This window comes from Lytechinus pictus, unplaced genomic scaffold (assembly GCF_037042905.1).
Source record: "Lytechinus pictus isolate F3 Inbred unplaced genomic scaffold, Lp3.0 scaffold_29, whole genome shotgun sequence".
Taxonomy (NCBI): Eukaryota; Metazoa; Echinodermata; class Echinoidea; order Temnopleuroida; family Toxopneustidae; genus Lytechinus; species Lytechinus pictus.
In genome coordinates, this window is record NW_026974149.1 from 180,843 (window position 1) to 207,894 (window position 27,052).

A 27,052-nucleotide genomic window follows, 5' to 3' on the forward strand; every position below is an offset into this window, starting at 1 on the left:
TTTTGAACACCCCCCCCCTCGCTTTCTCTCGTTCTCTCATCCGATATTGCTCTTATTTTTGTCTTCTATTTCAAAGGAAACAAACAGAAAATAAAGGAATTTAGAACACCGTTTATCCTTTGCTCTTTTGAAAATAAAAACGTCCATGCAGTTCTTGGTATCGGCACTCCCCAAACAAAAAGAAAGTCATGACAGACGCTCAAACAAATTCCTTATAAAAAGAGCAGGGGACAAATAGCCAACGCCCTGAATAAAAGAAAGATTAGTATATTTCGTCAGGATGACCTACTAAATGCTTCGCGTATTTAGCAATACAAAAAGCTCTTACTACTTTTCATATTAGGACAGTAACATTAAACAAATTAAATGTTTACTCATTTATTGACAAAACATGGCAGGCGCTTAAAACATGGCAAGAACATTTTCTTCTTGAGCATGACAGTGCTTTCTTCCAAAAAAAAATACAATTTCCCCTGGGTGATGATACATATAGGGATGGAAGAAGATGCAAGTGAGATAAAAAAAAAAAAATGCAAATCGAGATACATGTATAGAAGAATGATAAAACGACAGAAAGGATGAGAGGGAAACAAAAAGGAAATAGACCAAAAAGGTATAATGTAAACCATACTGTGCGCTTTTGCTATTGCATGAATATTTACTTATAAAGAATAATAGAATAGTAGTCCCCCACCTCAATTTGTAACTCACGCCATTTTATAGAATGAATTTGTCATGTTAGGTTTTGGAAGCTCTTCATCTCATTATCTCTTTCTCTCCCATGTGAAAATTTTTGCACTGAAAATTTGACAAAAGCATAATCAGTTCAAACGCTAAAACTAACAATGAACTAAAAGTTTCCTCGCCGGAAATTGAGGAAATAGAATGAGAATTTACGTTGAGGCATCCACCTAAAAAAAAAAACACGTTTGTTTGACGTGTCCCGACAAACCCCTCTCAATCTTACACCTACCCCTCCCCCCAAAAAATGAAATAATTTTTTTGGCCAGTTTCTTTCTTCTTTTTTTTCTTTTGTTTTTCTGGCGAATAGCGTAGCACAAAAGGATCCATATAAAGAAAAAAAAAAACAAGTTGACCTTATATTTTTTGGGGGGCGCTTACCCTGGTGAGAATCAACACCCAAATATTTGAAAAAGATGTATAAATAAATTTAATTTAGATACCACAATCATGACAATTTCAATAGATAAAAATAATTCACTTTCTCTCATTATGACGAACAGCAATCGGTAGCATGGTTATTTTGGAGGGAAAAGGGGAGATAGAAAAATGAAACGTAGAACGAGACGAGGAAAGCGTTGGGAAGTATGATTTCAGATCCACTATTTGAGTCACATTTACCCCCTTCGCTCTTTGAAATTGCAACAGGAAAACAAATCGAAGACTGGTATGCAATCTTCAGGAACAATTTTTTTTTATTACAAACTATAATTCATGAAAAGAAGAAACCAAAGTCGATTTTTAGTGAAACATTGAGGCCACCGTCTTAAAGCCCAGAAGCCAAAAATCACAAAATAGTTTCGGACTTTCGTTACGCAGCATCATTATCGTACTTGCAAGGGAATATTCACCCTTTTTTATTCATTCTTGAAAATTTGGTATGCTGTGATTTCACCCAAAACGGATTATCGTCGTAATTATACACTTTGCAAATGATCTGTATACAAGGGGGTAAAGAGACCATTCATGAGTAGCGTGTGACAATAGGCAATGAAAAAAGCACCAGAGCAGACAACAAAGCGGTATCGATCGAACCCGACTTGTCCGCGCGTGCTGATTGCCCTTACGCATTTTTGTACACAGTGCCTATTGACTTGGGAAAAAGCGAAGATTTGACAACATAACACGACTTTTTCCTCGTAAATTTCTTAACTATTCTGTTGATTTGAGAAGCGAGACCTTTAGTTCTAGAAAGAAAAATATCTGATCTTTCATCTTTACATTCACTAAAAATCCTGAAAATACTTCAGTTTGGCGCAATTAGCAATAGATTAGAAAAAACACCGCCACAGATCCAAATACCAGGAATGTACAAAAACGGTTCCGCCGCAGGAAGAGGTATCCGGTTTCGCGGGCCCGCACGCAAAGGGTTAGTAAAGACTTTATTATGGTTATTTTGGTTTCTAAAAGGAAATCAAAACATGGCGATACAAAAATAATTGGTACGTATATGTTGTAGGCCAAGGCCTCCGTTTGTTTCATGCACATGCAGGGCAAATTAATTAGGCCCCTGGCGCCTAGCCCTGCCTATAATAATATGTATCCCGAGGCGTAGGTCCTAACGACCGAGTCCAAAAGCTTCGCCTTCACTACCTTAAGTGATGTTCGTGTATCGGTAGTGAAATAGAATGGAGCCTAGACGAACATCAAATGAGGTACGCCTTCATTTAGTCTCTGTAGTGTAGACTAGGCCTAGGCCTATTTCCGCTGAACTGTGTTTGCTTATCTTATCATACATTATAGGACTACAGATCGGGATCGTTTCGCTTTTGCATCAGGTAGATTTCGAATCGATCTGCGATTTCCCCAAATGTGCAATTTGCGTTTGCGATGTTTTGAAATCGGCAGTGAATTAATACGTGTCAGGAAACCGATACTGGCTCTTGAGACTGATAGAAGCGTGGAAAAGAAGATAAACTTTGTGAAATGTAAGATAAGTTGTAATAAATGAACGGTAAGGACATTTTGTTCCAATAGTTTTATATTTTTCCTTATAATAACCGGCAGGTACTATTCACTCGGGTCTCATGCGCTTTCGTAATCACTCGGGTTGTGGATTTCGGATACGATTTTAGCGATTGTTTTACGGTGTCTCAATGGGAAAAACACTCTGGGAAATAAAATGAACTTGAAATTTGAGTTTTGTTTCAAGCCAGCAAGTGCCTTAAATAAAATGAACTGAACTATTTTTTTAACATAACAAACAAGCGAATTTATTCAAGTATATTTTAAGTCGTATATGATATATGAGTCCTTTTCGTTTCCAGTCTTAATACCGATCTTATGGTCGTCATCACTCTTTCTCCATATACCAGGTTGCTTTTTCACATGCACATTAGTCTTGCCGCCAATTCGTTTAAGGTTGCGGCGGATCCGTCACAACCTACATTTAGGGAACTGGTAAATTTACCGGAGGTTGCAGCGGATCCGTGCCAATCTTTTCTATGAATATTAATGTAACCAGAATGAAAAGTCGATCCGCCACAACCTTCATTAATGGAACTGATAAATCTACAGGAGGTTGCAGCGGATCCGCGGCAACCTTTTCTATAAATATTCATGTGACCAGATGACTAGCTAAGAAAGACATTTGTGGGAAATTGTGCTTATAATCTAGGTCTAACAGTTACAAAGAACGCTAACTTAGATTAAGGTCCTAGAGATCTAGATCTATTCTAATGTAGATCTAGACCTAGATCTAGAATAGATCTATAGCATAATCTAAAATCGAGATTTGCTCTAGATCTAGGCCTAATGTTGTTAGTACTAGGCCTATAGATCCCCCTAGATCTAGTTGTATTTCTAGATCTAGATCTAATCAAAGTTTAGGGTCTAGGATCTAGGTCTAACGTTGGAATAGGTTCTAGATCTAGATAGGCCAAACGCAGGCTATCAAAGATATCAAAGGTTCTAGATCTAGCCTAGGTAGACCTAGAGCTCTAGATATGAATCAAATACTGATCTAGACTCTACCCAGCAAAAAGGTTGTTTAAACGTCAAATGTAAAATTTTATCTAGGCCTAAGTTATACTATAGTCTAAGTGTAAGAGTAAGACAATTATGACTAAATCTAGAGGTATAGGACTATTAGCCCGGCACCCTTTCGAGAAAACCGGGGGAGCTCCTCTCGAAATAATGGGTTGTGGGAGGGGAGTCAAATAAACGCACCTTTTCGGGACAACCGGGGTAGTTTTTAACGAAAGGCTGTGTTAAATAGTTTTCTGAACCAGTCATTTGTATGAAAATTATTCATCAAATAATTTTTATGTCAAATCTGACACAAAATTTGACTTTTTAGAAATAAAAATGTCGATTTTTTTTTCTTGCTCGCTCATAACTTCTAGTAGATTTTTGCCTATAAGACATATCTGGCCTCTCAAAGTTTGTGGCTCATTATGCAACTGATAACTAGGAGAAAAAAATAACATTTTTTTGTGATTTTTTTATAAAATTGCATATTAATGAAGTAATTCTAGACCTCCAACGATTCCACAAAGCCATATAAAACAATGGAGTTATTGGAAGAAATAGCGTATTCTATTTTGAATAAATGAAACAAATCAGTGGCGGAATGAGACAAATATTTTAAGGGGGCCAAATATGGCGCATCGGTCAAAAAAAACAAAAAAACAATGTGAGTAAGCAAAGATGTAGTCATTTTTAGGTTTAGAATAAAATCGATTTTTATATGGCATAATATTCAGAATTTTTTTTTTTCACCTTTTCATCTTTCCCTTTGTTTTTTTTCTTGATCGTGATTTTTATGTTTATTTTGTATTTATTTATTTCTATTTCATTTATGTATTTATTATTATTATTATTACTTGTTTTGGGGGGTGGGCAAGCGCCAAAATCCCCCCCCCCCCATCTGAACCGCACTGAAACAATTACTTTGAAACCGGCTTTCCTTCGCAAGCTGCTAGCTAGTACTAATATAATAGTTACCAGTTACCTTTCGGGAAGGTGTAGCATAGTGTAGCGGTGGTGAAGTGGAGTGAAGCCTACAAGGACATCACTTGAGGTACTAGCAACCTGCCTGATCCTGATCTGTTTGTCATCAAAATTCGCTATTTTCCAGCATATATTTTCGGAAAGGAAGTAAATTCAGCTGATTGTATTTAATATAGAGGCTGGATCTAAAATTATCTTTATTATTTCTTCTACTTTCCCCGTCAAAAGGCACAATTTAGGGAAAATCAAAGGGATATGCCAGTTCACTCTTTCCCACAAACGCTGTAGTTAAGGCGTTGGAGCTTGACCATTACAAGTCCAGTGGCCGCTATGGTTCTCTTGACAAAGGGGATGCCGCGGTCTGCTGAGCCAAACAAAGTTCAGCGGAGCATATCCCTGACAGAAATAAATCTAGATCTATACAGTGCGTATCAAAAAAAAGTTTACACTTTGAAAAAGCCCTGGGAATTTAAAGATATACAATATGTTGGTAATTTTTTCACATATATTCTTTGGTTTGAGTCTCATCTATCCAAATAAAGTAAAAGTTATGACAGAATGTTACACCTGAGTGAACACTGTCCATTTTTGTAAAGCTCGCAGAAATCCTTTTGCGCAGAAATGCTCGTTTTCACGCTATGTCAAGGGGAAAGGGCGAAATCAAACTTACCCTGCAAAACATTTCTCATACATTTTCCTTGCACTTATAGTAAATTGACATAAAACGGATACATCCAAGCATTTTGTAACAATTTTGCCACCAAAATTGAAATTTCAACACTTAGTAAGCACAACATTTACCCTTTTTGTGCCAGCTGGATCTGAGGACATTACTGAAACTGAACAAAGGTTTATAGCAGTCATATTCAGTATTTTTCACTATGTTTTCATAATTTAAAGTGGGTTTACATTTCATTTTTCATATAATACTTGTTTCTCCACACTTTTCCCAAGCTTGACAATAATTAAAGGGGAAGTTTTGGATTTGTGACGTCATAAACGAGCAGCTGCCCCATGTGTTATGTAATATAAAATGCATGAATTTCAATTTTTTATGGTTCCTGATGACTTAGTTTTATTTTATATTTATGATCGGGTGTGAAATTTTCTGAGAAAATGACATTTCATTGATTTTTTACCATTCGCTATGTAGGAATGCTGCTCGCATATGACGTCACAAATCAAACAATTGAAATTCTAATAACTTTTTAATTATTTGATGAATTTTTATCAAGCCTTCGGCAATATTTTTTTTATTATTTTTTCTGCTATTTTTACAATAAACTTTTTGTCAGGGTGAACTTCCCCTTTAACAAAATAAAAATCAAGCCTAAGCCATTTCATGTAAATCACAGCTCAGTGTAAGGCAAATATCGTCCCGATGGCCTCGGTGTGTGGGGGAGTGGATGGGGCGTAATGCACTTGTCGAAGTGTTTTGGGCAAGGAAACAAGTTAAAAAAGGTAAAATATATCTTCAAATCCATTTTAGTAGCTAAATCACATGTTCTTCATGATTAGGGTCTACTTTTATTCGCATTACTATTTCAAAGTTCTGCGCAAATGATTTTTCACTAACTTTTCAAAAGTAAGTGGTGCTCACTCAAGCGGAAATCTTTTTCGACAGTTATATCGTCATTTGCTTATACAGTCAGGACCATATTCGATATACCACTAACGAGAATGTTAATGCGAAAACGTTAGTTTCGAGGTTCAACCTGTTATGCAACATTGCGCAATACTTTGGCCGCTGTGCTATAGCTATAGGAAACTGACCTCCGGTTTTGACATTCGATGAAACAAAACATTATTTCGCGCTATGTACAAGTTGGTTTATTTTCTTGTTCCCTATGTTGGAAGATGAATAAACCAACTTGTACATTGGGCGAAATTCGCGTCGAAACAACAAGTTTTTTTTTTGGCTAAGAAATCCTCATCGGTTGTTCGTACACTAGTCTCGGAAGGACAGTCGTAAGTTCGGATTGTCAACCTTAGCCCCATTAGCACATACAGCTAGCACACGATCGACGTATGCGTAGCAATATGCATTGACTGTGAGCACGCGCTATCCACATGCAAGCTATGTGAACCGGCGTATTATGTAACTTTTAGTGAGAAAACTAGATTTGACGATCTGTGCCTCGACATCATAATTCATGAATTTCAGCTTTAAACATGTATCACCGTGTTGCTTCTTATTAGTAACCACTTGATTACCCTGTTTTTTCTGTAATGAAGAGGACTTCAGCCGGTCATTTTGCGAGGGTATGTGCGAACAATTTACATAGCGAAGTTGCTGCTGGAATTGACTGTGATATTGAAAATGGTGTTTCTGTAGGCAAACTTCACGCTAGCGTGCGGAACGAGTGGTCAAAGGAAAACCCGGTGAGGTATCGAGTCTTCTCGAGTTCAAGGAAATCTAACGTTACATCAAAGAAGTTTGTATTGTGTCAGCCGTGTTACAATTTTTTTGTTGATCGTTCGAATCATTCTGAATTTAACAGAGGTAACTCCTCAGAAAACGTTGCTCCGTCAAGTTCAACAACGTCAACAGCTAGCGCAGCAGTAGATTCCGTTATCGAGAAATTGAAAACATTAGACTCTAATGAGTTGGCACAGGTAGCTTATTTTTTAGGACAGAGCCAACAAACGGCAGTGAAATCTGACATTAAACGTCTTCCTGCAAATGATATTGATGCATTGTGTGGGTTAAATCTCAAGGAGTGGATCGCTGCAAGGAATGGTGTGATTTGTGCTTTTTTGAAAGGTATTGCTATTGATCCCAAGCAAAGTGCCAGAGATAGGGAGGTTGATCTTGCCAAAGCAATTGAACAAATATATTACTTACAGAACAAGCAAACAATATTGCCAATTTCACTTTCTGAAAATCTTGTGTCGTACGCAGTTGCCCGGAGCAAGCTTGTATGTAATACAAACTCTTCATCGTCGCCAGCAGGATGTCATTCATATGTGACAAACTGGCTTAAGACTCAGGCTGGAACACCACTGTCTTCCCCTGTTGGGGATGTGCTTTGCGCATTTGATAATGATCAGGTGATTGGGAAAACTTATCATGTACGACTGGACAATAAAGTGAAGTCGAGTGTGATCACAAGTGTTTGCTACGCACAAGTTCAGCCAGACAGCAATCTACAATTTTCTGCAGATTTGAAGCCCGGAAAATGGCTTAAAGAAGAGGCAATCAGGAAGACTGTTGAAGAAGTCATAGTGGATGAGAACAGTGCCTTCAACAAAGCTGTTAACAACACACACTACAAAGAAGTGTTCAAGACACTGGACGAAAGACTGAATCTTGTCCGGGACCAGCAGATTTATAAGAATGGCAAGTGGCTTGACCATGTTGATGATGAAATAAGTCAAGAGTCGGAGAGAAGAGAATAGAAGTCCTGTTGGTCTTGTGGCACATTGAATATAAAGACAAAACGGATTTGTGTTTCCTGCTCTGCCAACTTAAATGCCCCATCTGCCATGCCTCCACAAAATGATCCTGGCCCATCCCACCCATGTGTCAAACCGAAAACCCACAAGCCTGCCTACACCAAACTTGAGTTATCCTACCTTTACATTCCTGCAGATAATACTTCAACAAGTTCTGGTGTCAAGATCACTGCTGGAGAGCCAATCTTCGTCAACCCCAACTCTCATAGCAGTGTTATTAAAGTCTTACGTGAAATAGGCCACCAAACCAACATCACAAAGTATGTCAAGGGGGGATGCCGTGAGTGGGTGGCTATCACATGCGATGGTTTGCCATTTAGTATAGCACAGAGGGTATTGAAGGAGACATACACATGCCCTACTTGCCACACAGCCATCTTCACAAGAAAGAACTACATATCCCACGTGAAGGATCATGAGGAATACGCCGACATGAGCGAGGATGATTTACCTTTCGACTTTGAGTTTGATTGGACGATCCTTCGAATTGGCCATGGTCATTTCGAAATGAATATGGTTAGATCCTTCTTCAAGCTCAACTGGGATGTGTGCATTAAAGAGTTGGCCAAGTGCATGGATTTTTGCTCTGAAAATGCACAGAAATATGCAAAGTCGGGAGGAGATCACCACAAGGCGTGGGAACTTCTTCAAATCCTCTACCTAGGATGTATTGATGAATTGATCCTTCCCTGCGTTAGGGAGTGCCTTCAGAAAGACCTGGTCTCCACTCCTGATGGTTTTCTGCGATGGACCCGTGACATCAAGAATCATCGCTACCAATACCTCCAGGAGCAGATGCTAACCTATGCATCAGCAATCATCCATCTCCGACGTGGAATTCGACAGAATGACATGGCCCTTGTGTTAGCTGGTAAGACTTTTCTTCTTTTTCAGGTTATGCACTGTACAGGGTGTACCATGATTTTTACAAGCTTTTAATACATGTATACCATGATTTTTTTTTCCACAATGCATTAAACATGGTTTGGTGTCCAATGAGTATGATTTTTGAAAGGTGAACTACTAGTACATCCTAGAAACACATAAAGAGAAAAAAGTAGACTAAATAGGCCTGATTGCCATAGTTTGAGGAAAATCCAATATGAATTTATAGGTTAGTTTTTTATTTTTAAAGTTTTTGATTAAATTGTAATTGATCAAGAAAAACAGAAAATCTGCTACATCACATGCAACCATCTATGCAATAAAATACTATGAGAAAATATCAATAATTTATATTTTTAAAGACATTTGATGAAGGATTTAAATTATTTGTAACAGTGTTTATGTCTAAAATAGTCACAATGATTATTATCTGGGGTATGTGTAAAATTGAATAAAAAAAAATTGCTTTCTGTTTGTATCATTGTTTAGGTGAATGCATGTGATGTCGTGCATTTCTTTATTTTCTTGATCGTTTATGATTTGATCAAAATTCTAAAAACTTGTAACTCTTTCATGTAACTTATTTTCCTCAAACTAAAAGAAAAAAGGGAAAAAAAACAGTTGGTGTCATTATCTTGTTTTTATACTAAGTAACTTTATTATCAGAGTGCGTTTTCTCTATAAAAAAGGAGGGTTCATTGGTTTAAATTTTTATAAAGATTACAGTATACAGTTCTTGTTGAAAGGAGAAAAAAAATGACTTTGTTTGTAATTATGTATTTCATTTATTTATTTCTACTGACAAACATGTCCAACACATTTCTGGACTCGGTTTCCACTCTTACAAACAATTCAAATCCTGCTTGTGTACAGTATGTATGCAAAGCAAACCATCATGCATGTGGTGCATTTTATTTACCTCTCAAATTATTTGGCATAGGTTCTCCTATTGTGTCACAATTACAGTGAGTGCCGGATTCATAAAATGCAATATGTACATCGGTGTGTCAACATTTTTATTGGGTGCAGTCTCCGTATGTTGTTTGTTGTGATATATGTACATGTATGGCACAGGTTTTGTTTTGCTACAGTGGACGTATGGTGTGTCCTGAATTCTGCTTTTTCCATCTTCGTGAACATGTACATACATGTACTGTACATTGTACACAAATTTGCACAAATTAGAAACAAGCAAGAGGGGGGGGGGGGGTGTACTTTGATTGATTTATCACGTACAAAAAATATATATTTCTCATTCCTTATTTACATTTATGTAAATCTACAAATGAATCTAAATACTATTTCTTTTTGTATTAATCTAAATACTGTTTGTATTTATTCTACATTGATACTATTTTTTTTCCAACAGGGAGAGTGAAGTATGCCCCAATTTTCCACAGCAGAAATCACCCAAAATACCAACAGATTGAGCTAACTGAATTGTCTAATTTCCTGACTGCACCCACCGCACTTCAAGACTTCCTCAAGACTTATCAGGCCATCTCAACCTCGGTAGATCCAGAGCGATGTGAAGATATGGACTTCGTACTCGAGGCTATCAACAAGAAGAGCAAGTCCTGGGCACCCAGAGGAGTACCCACTCACCAGGAATGGCAAAAGATTTTTAGAAATCTGCAGAAATTTGATGAGGTATGTGTAATTTCTACATACCATATTATACAAATAATGAATGTTTATGAGTGCAATGGACAGAATACTTCATGAGGTGGAAGATGAAATGATCCATTCAATGAGGCGTAGCCGAGTTGAATGGATCATTATTTCATCTTTCACCGAATTTTATGACTTTCTTTTAAATTTGAAATCAATAAGAACATAACTTTATTGAATCTGGCCTTTTGACTCCTGGCCCTAATGTTGCAAGAATGTACACAAGCTCAAGACTGGCCCACTTTTTTATGAATTTACAAATTAAATTCAAAAACTTATAGGCCCCTTTAGCATTTAAAAGTCCAAGGCCTGGTTGCGTCTCATCCCAGGCTCAGACTACTCTATAAGCCAGTGTTTTAGCATAACATATATTTTCACGTTTTGGGATAAGTTTGACATTTTAGCGTGTTGTTATTTTCACGTCTCCAACAGTTAAATGTTCATCATACCGAGTGGAAATTTTGGTAGGGTCAGCACTGCGAAATTTCAGCTCATAGTCATACATGTATGTACCTCCTTAGCTGGTCCGAAAAGTGGCTGCAGCTACAGTAGGCCTCAGGTACATGTTATGGCCTTTTTGCATTTACACTATCCAAAAGCTGCAGCCTAACATTTTGGGTGATGTAAAAGGGGTCATATTCAATCTCTATGAAAATCAAATCTTTGTGAGGTCTGCACACACAGACTACATGTATTATAACATCCATGGCAGCTGATGGGGTTGAAAATGAAGAGAAATCTTTGGAGTCTGGAATAAGTGAATAAGGAACAATAGATTGGTTGTGCTGGTCTGTTCATCATGTTTATTTGGCTCTGGGGTGACTGGGCATGCCTTATCAAACTGCAAACAATCCTCTAGCATGTCCAAACTGCCATCACTATTGTAAGATTACATGTACAGTGTACAAAGAAGAATACATGTACATGTATGTCATGCTTTGATTTCTTTATTTTTCTGGGAAGTTTTTTACCTTAGAACAGAGGCAGAAAATGTTGTCAGCTTAATAACTAAAGTTCTTGGTAAAACAAAAACTTAGATACTGCTAACCACATGTACACAGGGTTGTGATAAAAAAACGTATTTTATTATTTAAAAAATAGAAAGTTGTTTTAAAACATGTTTTAAAATGCGTTTTTAGTACATGTACATATATCAGGCTTCAAAATCAATGTTTAGTACCGGTTCTTAAAAAAAAGCTAAAATTTAAAATATATCCTTATAGGCACACTGTACTGGAGTTATGAGTCTATGGTACACTAAATTCAATTTTCATATATATCTTGATAGTGCATATGTGTAACTTTTATTATTTTTGCATTATTTGTTGGATTTTCATCCATCTGAATAAAGTTAAATACTAGGCCGGACAGTTTTACTTGAGAAATTTGTAGATTATTTTTAGCAACCAAAATGTTACAGTGTCTTTAATTTTGGCATTGGGCATGCAGTAAGAATTCCCCTCAGTATCTGTGCTCATGATTTGCATGATGGAATGATACATGGAGGTTTACATGTAATAATCTCTTTTATTTCTCTTCCTTTCCTCTTTTCTTTTACAGCTGCGTTCAGCAGTCTTCAGTCGAATGCGTAGATATGACCCAGATGCTGAGAAAAGGTACAAAAGTTCACACATTGCCCGTGATGAGGAAGTAACAGCTTGGAGGACCTGTCTCAGAGGGAGTAATTTTCTTGATAATCCATTCACTTCTGATGCTCCTTTCACTTCAGTTAGTGCTGAGAAGCTGGATCCTGAACTTGTACATCTCACCAATCAAGCTGTGAAGAGAAGGAGATACTTTGCAAGAAAAATGTTTGGAGTTGCTCAAGAAGACGACAGTGCAGAACCCAGTCAAGTGTTTGTCACAGAGGCAGAACGAGCTCAGCACAATGATATTAGAAATCAAAGGAAGGAGACGATTGCGACTCGTGTTCTCACAGCGATCAATGCACTGGATGATGCTGGCATCAAAACCCTTCTGCTTGCCGAATGGGAAATGTCTGTCAAAAATAAGAAGAGGGAGGATTATATCTCTTTCTTCTTTCGAGTTGAAGAAGAGGTTGCACATCCTGGTCAGTATGCAAATGAGGGGACCGATGAGGTTATCCATTCGCTATTTATTTTGTATTTTATTATACAAAATATTAAATATCTTAATTTTTCTATACTACAAATTCTAAAAAGGTTTGGTTCCTCATTGAACATGTGGGGAATCAATTTTTAGCAACATACTGTGATTCAATAAAGAGCTCTCTGATTGACAAAACTGCCAAATTTGAAATATTCTATAGATCTATTTCATATAATAAAATATAAAAGAAATTGTGAGTTGGTGACGTCATTGGACCATATCGACCAGGATGTTTATATAACTGTTTTGTGAAAATAAGCGAAACTGTAAAATGTCATAACTTTCTTATTTTAAATACGATTTTGATGAAAGTGTTGTGTTTGATTTTTCTCTTTTCATTCAAATCAACTTTTTGTTGGGGTGGACTTGCCCTTTAAATGAGGTGGGACATGCAATTGTATATCTTATAATTTTGGTAATGTTGTTTTTTAAATTTATGATGTAACAAGATTTATGATATAGGGTAATTCTCATGGACCCAACGACCTCATTATAATAAGATACTTTAATATGCTGCAGGAATCTATATCTGACCTCATTTTCATACATGTACATGTACATGTATGTGCAGCAACTGAATAAATTTTATGATCAAGCAAGAAATGTTATTTCTATTACACATGTATTTATTTTTTTATTATGAAAAGGTTCGCTCTACAATGTACTTGTACATGCATATGTTGATACTGGTTTTAAACACACACTCATCTTTTTAGTTGTACGAAATTGTTTGATATTCATCATGAATGAAAATTTCGAAAAGTATACAAAGCCTGGTTTACAATCCTTGCATTCTGTATGATTCATAGGTTTGTGCAAGATGTTCTACATAATATAGGGTATTTATATTGCGCACATATCCACCTTGTAAGGTGCTCAAGGCGCTCCTATATTACCCGGCTAAGCTAGGCGTTCATAGCGCACACAGCTTTTTAAGGAATTACTTCCTACCGGTACCCATTTACCTCACCTGGGTTGAGTGCAGCACACTGTGGATCAGTTTCTTGCTGAAGGAAATTACGCCATGGCTGGGATTCGAACCCACGACCCTCTGTTTCAAAGTCCGAAGACTAATCCACTGGGCCACAACGCTCCACGTTCTACATGTTCTATCTACCCATGAAGCACCCCTGTGAATATTGTGCAGGGTGCAAATATTTTTCACCAAGCTCTGTGTTTGATTTTTTTTTTTACATGTACATTATTCTAAAATAAAATGTCCAATGATTTGTAGAGCATTTCATCAAGAATACCGTACGAAACCAGTGTTTTGCATCTTTCGTAAAATTGTAGACTGGTATGTTTGTCCATTTATCAGTATTTTGATAGAAAAGAAAAAAAAAACATTGTCATGCCTTGTAATTTTACTTTTACACTTTCAGTTTAATGGATAACACAAAAAAATTTGGCTGCAGGCTGTACATATACATCTCTATCGGTTTTAACGGTACATGAGTACAACATGTGCAAGCACAAGTGTCCAGTGTAGAAAGATCTAAACTAAATACATCAAAAAAATAACATACAGTGTAACATGCCAAATCGCTTGCCACTTTTGAAAACAAAAAATATATTGTTGCATCCACACTTCAGGTCATAGGTAACTTTTTTTGCATCATTATGTATTTTTTTTTTCAACTACAGTTTTTAGCTTACAGTGTAATTTCATGTGTAAAATGAGTGAATCGTAATGTTCTCCCTGAATGGTTAAACATATACAGTATGGAAAATAATGCATCCCCTCAGATAAATAAATCTGGTAAACAAGCTATCATCTTGAATGAAGATGATAGCTTGTTTACCAGATTTTTATGTATATGAATGGAAAATGAAGGGGAATCTAGAAAGTCCCTTTTTTTAGTCGAAATATATTAAAGATAAATTCCAGTTTTGGTAACGATCTCAAAATGACTTTTTACAGAATCTAATACAATGACCACCCAAGTGTCTATTTGTATGAATAAAAAATATGTGCCAAAGGATTCTGGAAGAAATTGTGTAATTGCTGAGAAATAAGCAAAATAAGCGCAGATTCGGTCACTTCCTTCGGGTCTCTATTCCAGAAATAATAATACACTGTCCCACGTGTGCCTATCTGTGTTGGTGGCCTTCACTGTGATCGTATTTCAGCTTACATTTTATGATTTCACAAAGTTCAGCCAATGTAACTACCAGATCTAGATCCACGATGATATAGTCATACTTAACCTTGGTTTTACAGACTTTCTCACAAAATTAGTGTTTTACTGCAATTACAATGTACTATCATTTACCTTTAATCTTTCAAAATCTTGTATTGCATCTGGGCTGTAATAACAATGAAAATTGTAGGCCTAGCATGCCTAACATTAATATATAGGTTCAAAGCAATAATAGCATTTTGCCCTGTTACATTTTGACACATAGATATTTAAAGGGGTTGTCAAAGTCAGACATTCCTTGGGGAAAAAATAATGATTCGCTTTGATTCTTTGTAGAACATGTAGAATGAATTGTTCTTTCATACATGTACGGTATGTTTAATCTTAAGCATTTTACATGTAAGTCATAACTTTATCATAGAGTTGCTTTACCTGTCATTCATGTGGCAAGTACATGTAAAGTCAGTCATTGCTAAAACAAGTCATGTAATATTGGTTGCCACAAGTATGGTGTGTGCTATGCTTGAGTATGCTTTAATCCTCTAATCTACATGTGCTGTACATGAACCTGCATTGTACAACACTTTTATGCTATCTGATCAACTTAAAAGGGAAGTCAAGGCTGAAAATAACTTTATTTTAAAAAATGTACAACAAATGAAGAAAAACATTGGTGAAGGTTTGACGGAAATCTGTCAAATAATACAGAAGTTATGAATATTTAATCAATGTTTAGATTTTGTGACGTCCCATACGAGCAGCTCTTTCAGTTGTTTTGTAATAAGAAATCAATAAAATGTCATTTTCTCAGACAATTATACATATTTTTGTACAAGAATTTGAAATATCATCATAAATATAATTTCATGTCAGTTTTTTAACAGAAACAATATTTTTCTCTCAATGGGCCATGAAAAAATGAGTACATGATCTATGGGGCTGTGTCTATGGGGCTGCTGCTCGCATGTGTGTGACGTCACAACGCCAAAATTTTAAATATCCATAATTTTTTGGTCATTTTACGGATTTTCCTCAAACCTTGACCAATAGATTTCTTTATTTTTTTGTCTACATTTGCTTTTTCAAGTTATTTTCAGCCTGGAATTCCCCTTAAATTGCCTTGACTAGTGACTACAGTAACCTAAATTAACTACACAAATTTGGACTTGAAGTTTCTACAAAGTATATACATGTAGGTATCTACTGATATCAGTAGTATTTAATATACTACCACTACTTTCTACCAAAACCTCTTCTTATTTACTCTTCGCTACTATGACAACAAATTTTGTTACTACATACATTTCTACAAAAGGATGAAGAATAGACAACATTCAAGGCTCTTTAATAAATTGACGCAAGTGGGAACAGCATGAAGTCACAAGACATCACTGCAGTATATATTCTCCCAACCAGCTGTTGTTACATCCAGCCCACAAGGAATTTTCTGAAGTCATCATGTCTACTTGATTCCCTTAGCATCAAATGTGAAACAGTACTTGCATCTTGAAGAGGTATGTACAGTTTTTTTTTAATAGACATGTATGCACGATATTACATTTTCCCTCACATTCATGTAAGAGTCTCTTTATACTGATGTTATTTGGCTAGGATGTTCCAGTTGTTGCATAACAAGATATGGACATAGGAAAGGAGGAAAACATAGAGATATCTTGAATTTGCCAAATTTTACACGTACACAGTTTTTTTTTTCATTATAAACAAAGTATTCAACCAACTCTGGCTTAGAGAGCTATCATTCATGTTCACTTATAAACAATATAATTTTCCATGGAAACCGGTCTCATTTAAGGCTTTTTTTATATTTTGTGGTAAGTTTTGTGACATTTGATTCAATATATTAATGTTTATTATAGAAATTAGCCTCACACAACAATCACAATGAAGGTTTCCTTGGTACTAGTTGCCATAGTGGAAAAGTTGCTAGTCGGTATGAAATGATCAACAAGATCCTCTAGTGATGTTGGCCATGATGGCAGAGGGTGGATTAATGTTACAGGAAGACATCATAGCGGTCAGTCATATGCTGATTTATTTCACATTAGATGAAATAAAAAGATTGGATATTTGAGGACCAATAATTCTGTTCAACTGATGTCAGCCATGTCCAATATGTGAATCAGTGCAAGTTCATGTAAATTGTGGGGACATTGTGGTCTAGTGGTACGACTCTCGTCTTTTAATCTGAAGGACATGCGTTTGATTCCCAACCATGGCGTGTTTTTCTTCAGCAAGAAACTTACCCACATTGGGCTGCACCCAACCCATTTGAGGTGAATGGGACAATGGGTACCGTTAGGAAGAAATTCTTTGAATGCTTGAGTGCGTGTATGGCTGCTTGGCTACATTCGGGGTAATAAAGTTCATATGATACCAAAATTGTTATTAAAGTGCAGTACATGTAAAGTATATTAATGAAGTACATGTAGCTGCACTCTATACATGGTTCATATTATTATTGAGTGTGTTTGGGAAATTAACATAGTGCAGAGAAAATTGACATGCTGGAAAAAAAAAATACGATCCATCAAAATATAGTAGCGAGAAATGTTTGCTAGTATCTCCAGTGGAGGTTAATGGCAGTATCAAAGGCTATCACTTTTAATATGCATCAGAATTTACTTTGTGTATGCCAACACCTATTTAGTAGGTTTCATTTATGATCTTACAGCATTGTAAAACCAGAAGTTGAAATAACTTTGATATCTTGTATATAGTGGTGTTCAAGTGTAAAAAAAAAACTACCAAAAGTACAATCATTGTGTAAGTATTATGGTTGAATATTTCAAGGAAAATGGGTGTCAGGCCAATGCCTTAATATTACATTGCTGTTTAAGGGGACAACGTGTATGCCTTTTCTGGTCATTGATATTCTTTTATTGAGTTTTTTTATAACTACATGTATTAGCACATAATGGTCCCTTTTTAAGGGTTTTACACCTTATCAGATATGCATGTAGTGATCGAAAGGTAGCCATACAGCTCAGATTTTTTTTTACAATGAAACCAATATTATTTGATGACTTTGATTATCAGATTAATCCTATTAATATATTCTACATTATTAGACTGTTTTATCTTTTTCTGTGTGTAGGGAATCGTTGATGCCAAGACTTCGGATTTGATTGGCAGGTTTGCAGGTAATTAAACGGAGGCACATATATGTTTGATTGATATTGTTTGCCTCGATGATACATGTATGTTGTGCCACAGGTACTTGAATTAAGCTTTGATTAATGGAGCCTTTTGTAAGAATACCCGTCGTGTTTTGATTTGTTTACTTTTATTAATTATATTCTTCTTTTCTATTTTCATCTCTTGGTTTGGTATATTGTCTCGTCTGCATAGCAGAGCAAGACTATATGCGCCACTTTTCCGACAGCGACGGTAACGGTAGTGTCCTCAACATTGAAATCTTAACCAAGGTTAAGTTTTTGAAATGTCATCATAACTTTTAAGTATGTAGACCTAGGTCTTGAAAATTTGACATAAGGGTAATAAAGTATTACTGAACATCCTGCCTGAGTTTCAAACTCTTATGATCAGGGTCAAAGGTCATTTATGGTCAATTAACTTAGACCTTGTTGAGGGAATCAACATAGAAACCTTAACCAAGGTTAAGTTTAAAAAATGTTGTCATAACTTTGAAAGTTTATGGATCTACGTTCATGTAGTTCGTTAAACTTGGATATAAGGGTAATAATATAACACTGAACATCCTGTCTTATTTTCAAGTCACATGGCCAAGGTCAAATGTCATTTAAAGTCAATGAGCTTTGGCCATGCTGGGGGTATTTGTTGAATTGCAATCTAGTTCAGGAAACCTGGACATACATGCAATCAAGTATCAGGGAACATCCTATGCAAGTTACAGGCCCCATGACCATGGTCAAAGGTCATATACAGTCAATGAACTTTGCCCATGTTGGGGGAATTTGTGAATTGCCATCATAACTTTGAAAGTTTAATGATGTAGTTAATGAAACTTGGATGTAAGAGCCATCAAGTATTAGCTAATATCCGATGAAAGTGTCAGGTCACATGAACACGGTCAAAGGTCATTAAGGGTCAGTGAGTTTAGTATTTTATTACCATATGAATTGGTTTTTTTTTTTTTTTATAGTTCTTCAAATTCAGCATTGCTGCTGTATTGAATGGCGTAATGCTAGCGAGACTGCCAGAGGTGCTCCACTTCTTTATATATATTTATCATACCCGCTTTTCTTCAGGTTGTTGTTGTATGGTCACAAGCATTTGATTCAGGATAGGGGTTGGGTGGTTGAATGCCCCATGAACGTAGGTGGTGGCGTGATTGGGTTTTCGGTATGGTAGGAAAGTACCCGTGTTTAGATTAAGGGTGGCATCCAAGTAATATACGATTTATAAGTTGGTTTGGATGGTGATGCATTTGCAGTGTTCATTAAAGACACAATAAGATCTTTTTTGCGCTCTATCCGCCCCGCTCCCTGATGCTCGTCAAAGTACTACTCCTGCTGGACCATTTTCGCAATGTAAGCCTACACCGTAGGTCCTGTTTTTGTGTCGCATGCATAGCAGAGCCAGACTATAGGCGCCTTTTTGCACGCTATTGAGACGGCGGCGCTGCAATATCAAATCTTAACCTAAGGTTATATTTTAGAAATGACATCATAACAAGTATTTAGACCTAGTCCATGAAACTTAGACATAAGGGTAATGAAGTATTACTGAACATCCTGTCTGAGTTTCAGGTCACATGACCAAGGTCAAAGATCATTTAGGGTTAATGAACTTTGGGCATGTTAGGGGTATTTGTTTGATTGTTATAACTTTGAAAGTTGATGGATATAGTTAATGAAATATGGACATAGTGGTACTCCATTATCATTGCTTATCTTGCACAAGTTGTTGGTCACTTGATCAAGGTCAAATGTCATTTACGGTCAATGATTGACATCAATTGTTTTTGGCCTTTTCTTTTCCACTTTTTATTGTTGTCAAAAAGCAGTATTCTCCTTGCATGCATGATCGTTTCTATTTCATCATCCTCTTTGGCAGTGAATTTCTGGGCCCAGACATGTGGACAATTAAACATGTTAAGCTTTTTCACACTTTAATGAATTAAAACAAATCAATCTTTAAGCTCTTTCCATAAAACAGGAAATATAACATAACATAAAACATATTATAAAGAGTTAAAGTACACTTGTTAAATTGTCATGGTGGGGTAGAAGTTAATAATGTAAAATACTAGTACAATAAACAACAATTATTCCTTATCTAGGAGACTTTTTAACCATTTGAGTACGTCAGGTGTGCTGGTCCACTGATATAGATTGGTTTTGTCTATATTTGCTTGTTATGCAATCAAGCATTATTACATTATTTTGCTAGCTCAACCTTACATGTACATGTACTTCTGGTTTCCTGGGGTTGATTAACCTGGACTGGATCATTTACCTAATCGTCTTTATAGTAATGAATCCGGGTTTTCCGATGTACATTTTATCCTATCACCAATGTCTAGTTTAAGAGAAAAGTGCCTTCCAAGAGTCCCATCTAAGTCTTTTGTTTGATGATTTTTGTTGCAAACGTACACCACCTGTTGGCACACTTTATATTGGTATTGGATTTAAAAATTTAAGTGAAAAACTTTGGATTCATATTGGGGTTCAGTGTTGGTTCACCACAGGACTCTGGTCTGGAATGCTCTCTGTTGATTAACAGCATGTCTTAACCACAAATTCTTGCCATTTCAACTGTCTGAGATTCCCGGAATTTGATTTTAGCTACATATAGTATTGTTACTTGAGAGTATATAACCCTAATTGAGCCAGAACAAGGTGCATGTGGAGGGGACAATCACCAGCCACATCAAAACACTATTATTATGAAAATTCATGCAGCATTTTGTAATTGTGCACATTTATACAAATTATATATATACATTTTTTTAACTATTGAGCCTCTGAAAATGTATTTGGAAGACAGTGTAACAAGTCTGTACTCTTTGTTTGTTCAAACATGTTTGAATTATAGTCATTATTCCTCAAAATATTAATAAATAATTATAGAAAATAGTAAAGGGGTTAATCTTAATAAATGAACATGGTCACGAAATATCAATGAAATAACATTTAAAATTTGGGAGGTTATTATAGTTCCAAATTGAAATCTGCATTGTCATTGCTGTACCTCCATTATTGTACATCTCCCATGTGGGACTATGCAGGTCATTTATAATTTTCATAGATCATTTATTCTAAAGAAATGCTGTTCATTTTATTAAGTTCTTAATGCAATCTTTCTTAGGCAATTTTTTTTTGATAAAACATTCATAGCTGTATTTGAATTAAAGTGACAACATAAAGAATGTTGTATTGGTACATATGTATAAATATAATAATGGGTTCATACTAACTTTCTCCAAGGCTGATTTTGATGTAATCCTTTTTTTTTTATATCTCATTCTGTAGTTCAACGTTTCACAAGGCAACCACAATTTGCTCAAAATCAACCAGGTAAACTAAATATTGAGGTTTTACTATTCTTTACTTGAAACAGAGAGTGATGAGGTGATGGCATAAAGCTATCTCCAACAGCATTTTGATTTACTAGGTGATGTCCCCAAAACTGTACATTACAGATATGACATAGGTAATAATATAATTAACTAAAAAAATGCCCTCTTTTATAATTTTTTTTTTCATACAAGACAAAAAAGGTTATCACTGGGTCATTTTTGTGGTGCACTTTGGCTGAATGTTTATCTGTAGTAGGTCCATGGTTTTATCTACAGTAAATTTCTCAAGGCTGGATACTTGACCTATTTTTTTCCTCTCCTATTCTATTTCTGACTCAAGTCCACCACAAAATTGACCTCTTAATGCCCAATATTTTATGATCTCCATGATTAATATGTTTTGATTGTTTTATCCATAATTTTTGTTCATTTCAATTTGTTCTGGATTTTTGTTTAAATGAAATGAATTTGTAATCTATTTATCACTAAAATTATATTCTCTTCTGCAGGGAAAACACAAGGCAACATGTTTTGGATAAGTGAACACATTAAAGGAAAATAACACTTACAAGTTGATCAGTATCTCATTGAAGTGCTTGATACCCTTCCACACAATAGTTGAAACAAAAGGCCCATAATGAATTCAAGACAGAGTTGTCAAAATGTATTCAATGAAATGTATACTTGTATTTTTAGCTTTGTAATTCACATGCAATTCAGTTTGTTAACTGCAATATGTCGAACATTTTAATAAATACCATTTATCTATCTATCTATCTATCTACATAAAGGGGTACTCTGGGCAAAAATAATATGATTTAAATTGATAGAGAAAATCAAGTAAGCAAAAAACTAAAACCTTCATAAAAATTGTATGAAGATTAGTGAGGTTATTGGATATTTAATTTTGCATGATTTTTGAGAAACAGTTATATATGTGTCCTCATGAGAATGCCATGGGCAACCTGATGATGTCATAATTTAACGTGTTCTCTTGTATCTTTGATATATTTTACTGATTTAAATTTTCTCTGCCAAGGTATTGAAATGGAGTCAATTGCTGGTTTAATTGGCAAAATAATCATTACTGAAACTTGTATTTTGAAGGTACGATGCCAGAAAAATGTTTTTATGTAAGAGATGTGACACCATCAGCCCACACATTGCATATTCATGACAACATGCATATAATCATTTTACCAAATTAATACCAAAGTTAAACAATGTAATAACTACTTTATTCAATTTGGGGGAAATCTTTAGTGTTTTACTTGTCCAAATCTTTGTTTCTTCATATTTTTATTTCAAGTCTAATGAGCACCCTTATTTGGTGGATATATTTTGCGCATTTGAAGTGTCTTTATTATCATTATGATGATTCGTATTTGTATTATCATTATTATTGTTATTATTCGTAGTAATATAATTAGTAATATTATCATAATAATTATAATGGTTACTATCAATTATTGAAGCTTTTATGACAACTTTTGTTACCAATTATGCGATAAGAATCACGGTTTCATTTTGTTTGAACTTTACAGTTTGTGCAATTTTCAACTTTTTTGTTGAACTTAAACATGAAAGTGTTCACTTATGCCAAAAAGGCAGCCCAGCTAAAGCCGGGGTAATAATAGCAGGGCCCGCTGGGAGAACAGTTTTCGGAACTGAAGCGGCTACCCTGGGTAAATATACCGCTATTATTATTATTATTATTATTATTATTATAGTATTTTTCATGTCCTTCATAACTGTGAAATACAATCAAGTTTTGCATTAATATGATATAATTCATTGGGATTCATTACAATATTTGTATGAGAAAGTTGAAGTGGAAGAGCATTTCCAAATCTTTCTTTCTGAATGTAGATTCAGGATAAAATTACCAGATTCATGTAATCTCAGTAAACCAATCAAGGACCAACAGATCTCTTCAGCAGAGTAATCAAAATTTCCCAAAATAACTTTTGCTTTAATTTAAAAAAGATATGGAAAAATGTTTCAAAAGAAAGAACATTTAACCAAGTAACTTTATCTCGCATTCATAAAAATACCTTAAACAGATAGACATACTTAAGCTTTTCGAGATGCACAGAATTCTATGTTTGCAATTTAATATTACAATTATTTGTAGAATAATTAAAATGGGCCTGTTTTCCTCAATGGGTTATGTGAATAGGAATTACCCTTAGTAATTTTGATAGGCAGACCGAACAAACTACAACTACACAGTAGTTCTTGGTTTCAAAATAAGACAGAATTAACAACTTTATTTGTTAAATTCTTTGCTCTATTCATTTAATGTAGTTAAAATAAATACACATCAATCGAATTATGATGTAGTAATTTAAATCAAATTAGCTTAAATTTGTTCAACAAATATTCAGCAAGTTTTACATTTCGACTGAAGAGAATTGCCTGGTATCATAAATATAACTGAAGTTCATTGAGTCGAATGTCTACTAGTGGCTGCATTCCAAACTAGTCAGAATTATTTGAATTAAAAAGAATGTCTACCTCTCTGTCTCAGCAGATTTTTTGTTTCATTTCATAGGGTTTATTGGGAACTTGCAAACTTCTATCCCGACTTTATTAAAATCATTGATGCACATTATTAAAATTGAAAAGAAAAATTACTGTCTTGCAGCAAATGGTTATTCTGTTTTACCAACTTAGGTGTTCGCTTTCCAAGATGTAATACGTCTTAACAGTAATTGCCCATGTTTAACCATAAACAACCAGTGGTGGGGGGGGGGGGGGGGTTAATGATAATTTGAAAACCAAAGAAGATTTCACATGGGTCATTAAAAGGGTTTTCCAGGCTGAATAGAAAATGACTTGAAAAGATAATAGAGTTTTTTTGGTCAGAATAATGTAAATAAAGATAAGGATTATGGTTTATTTAGTTTTGGAGGTTACGACTTATGTTTGGCTTAACATGTGGTTTTTCCATCGTAGCAATTGTCGCCGGAGCCTGCAACCAATTTTTTTTTTATTTACATCCAAATTAATAATTTAATTAATAAATTTGCAATTGGATCCAAACTTAAATTTGTAAAGTAAAATATAATGCCTCATAAACCTGTTTGCCAAATTTCGGATTGATGGCTGAAATGTTGGGGTTGATATGTGGGGGGGGGGGGGGGGTCAGAACATACCAATTGTATGTTACTTTGCTTTTAGGTACTAAATCATCCTTCCAAAAAACATGGAACATCAAATTAGGCCGATATATTTTGATTTGTAGTCACTGTTGCGGAATATATCTAGTTATATTTAAATTTTATATTACACTTGTTTAGAAATGCGATACAGGTCTACTTGCCACTTCACTGTTTGCAGTTACTGGTCAAATAAAGTTGCCATACCCAGACAATTTTATCAAAGTTTATGTAATTTTCTGTCATGTAGAGTGAAGTATTTTTCATGAAGCTTGTGGTGGTGATCGTGTGTGTGTATGTCCCTGCAAGTTTGTACGGTATGTAGATGGATATTTACACATTGGTGTGAGCTGACATTAGTTGCTAATTAATGTGCCCTATCACACTAACAAAGGAGATATTGCAAACTTAAATGTAAAAAAATATATATATATATTACTACGCTGCCAAAGGAAAAATGAGCTTGAGAAAAAAATGGGATACATACTCAATCCTTTTTCCTTAAAGGGATGCTCTGGGCTTAGAACATTTATATCTAATTAAATAAAGTTAAATTCACAAAGTGAAATGCTGAAAATTTCATCTGAAAATCAGATAACAAAAAACAAAGTTATCGAATTTTAAAATTTAAGAATATTTTGAGAAAACAGTATATGCATGTTGTGAATATTCATTAGGTTGGATGATGATGTCACATCCCCACATTCCCTTTTTTATGTTATTACATGAGAAGCACAATTGCCTCATTTTTTCATACATGATGTCTCAATTATGATGAAATAACAAGCAGGCAATAAATAACTAATGCCCTTAATCAGTTGTCAATCCAATTGTTTTAGTTCTAGGTAGAAACATTTTGAATAAACCTAACTACATAAAATACAAAAGAACAAGTGAGGATATGACATCATCAGCACACCTAATGAATGTTCATGAAGACAGTCCGAGAACTGTTTCACCGAAACAATGCAAATTTTGAAAATTCATTAACTTTGTTATTTGTTATCCGATTTTGATCAAATTTTCAGCATTTTTTTTTATATATTGGTTAAAATATAAACATCTTCAGCCTGGAGCATCCCTTTAAATGCAAACCATTGAGGTTCTGTACTAACTTTTAGTGTATTCAGCTTGGTTGAAAACTCAATGGGTAATACATATACATACTACAATTGAAATTCCCGATTAAAAAAACACACAATATCAAATTTTATGGTTTTATCTTTAAATAAATTTCAATTTAATAGTATCAGGACAATGGAAACATGTGACAAATGTTATGTACATGACAAGGATAGAGTGTGTTTCTTTAGTCTTTATTTTACATACCCTTTTAATGCTTCAATTTCACATTTGAATAGTAGCACAATTATGCTCTCCATCAAACAGTGTTTTAAAGTTCCTGAAAGCTTTTGATTACAACCACTCTACACTACAGACATTAAAAGAGTTGCAGAATTGATGTTTATGCATAGTTAGCATCTAGTACATTAATAACCAGCAATATGACAGCTTTTGTATATTTTTAAACACTATTAGACTGAAAATGATACAACCATATAACATTTACAGGTATGCTTTTGAAGTACAAGAATAATTAGTTTGTTGAAGGTAACAGGCAACTACAGGTACAGGTAGCACCAAAGTGGTAACGGCATGTTCTTTTAATTAACAAATTCCGAAAAGACATTTATACACCTGTTGGTTGTACATATATTTAATAGTGCAGGATATTGACAGCCATCGCAAACTACATTTAGAAACAGAGACTGCTTGAGTCGTGTAATAAATTTGAATATTTGTGTTAAGGAATATGTTGAACACTACCTGTACCTTATTTAACACCTTCAAAATGGTAAAATAAGCTGAAGGATTAATCACTGACTTTTGGAGTATCATACATCTTGCTATTCACACTACATAATATGTTCAACTGTAGTGAATGTTCATACAAATATTGTAGGGTTAAACTCTGTGCAAAGACACCCTGCCTTTTAGGCTGACTTTCAACACAAGAATATTTATTTTTACAAAGAGATACATGTATGTACTAATCAAGCATCGAAACAATATATTTTGTGTCTTACTCTTATGTATTTACTGTACATGCCAGTGTTTGAACTCAAAATTCCCATGGATTTATGTAAAAGTGGTGGCTGTGAGGTTTGATTCATCCCTTAACCCTAACTAGGCCGGGTTTTTTTTTGCTGTTCTGTGGCCGGGGGAGGGGGGGGGGATTGATTCAACCCCCCCCCCCTCTGAGATCTCGGCCGCCGATCGCGCGAGCGCCGCAAAAATTTGCACGCTGATAGTGTGCGATGTAATCTACAAGGCTGTAGATGTTGATTCACACATCATTTGTATGAAAGACGCGTTACCTCTTTCAATTTACT

At 35.2% G+C, this 27,052-nt stretch overlaps 1 protein-coding gene across 1 annotated transcript; it reads left to right on the top strand.

Annotated features, from left to right (window-relative positions):
* Positions 1 to 8,178: 8,178 nt before the first annotated feature.
* On the top strand, positions 8,179 to 24,624 carry LOC129284191 (uncharacterized). The gene is made up of 7 exons (XM_064115376.1): positions 8,179 to 9,019; positions 10,403 to 10,683; positions 12,265 to 12,775; positions 16,291 to 16,489; positions 18,091 to 18,136; positions 21,452 to 21,496; positions 22,008 to 24,624. Exons 1-4 carry the CDS (start codon positions 8,179 to 8,181, stop codon positions 16,293 to 16,295), a joined length of 1,638 nt encoding a protein of 545 aa, XP_063971446.1. The 3' UTR covers positions 16,296 to 16,489; positions 18,091 to 18,136; positions 21,452 to 21,496; positions 22,008 to 24,624.
* Positions 24,625 to 27,052: the final 2,428 nt, after the last annotated feature.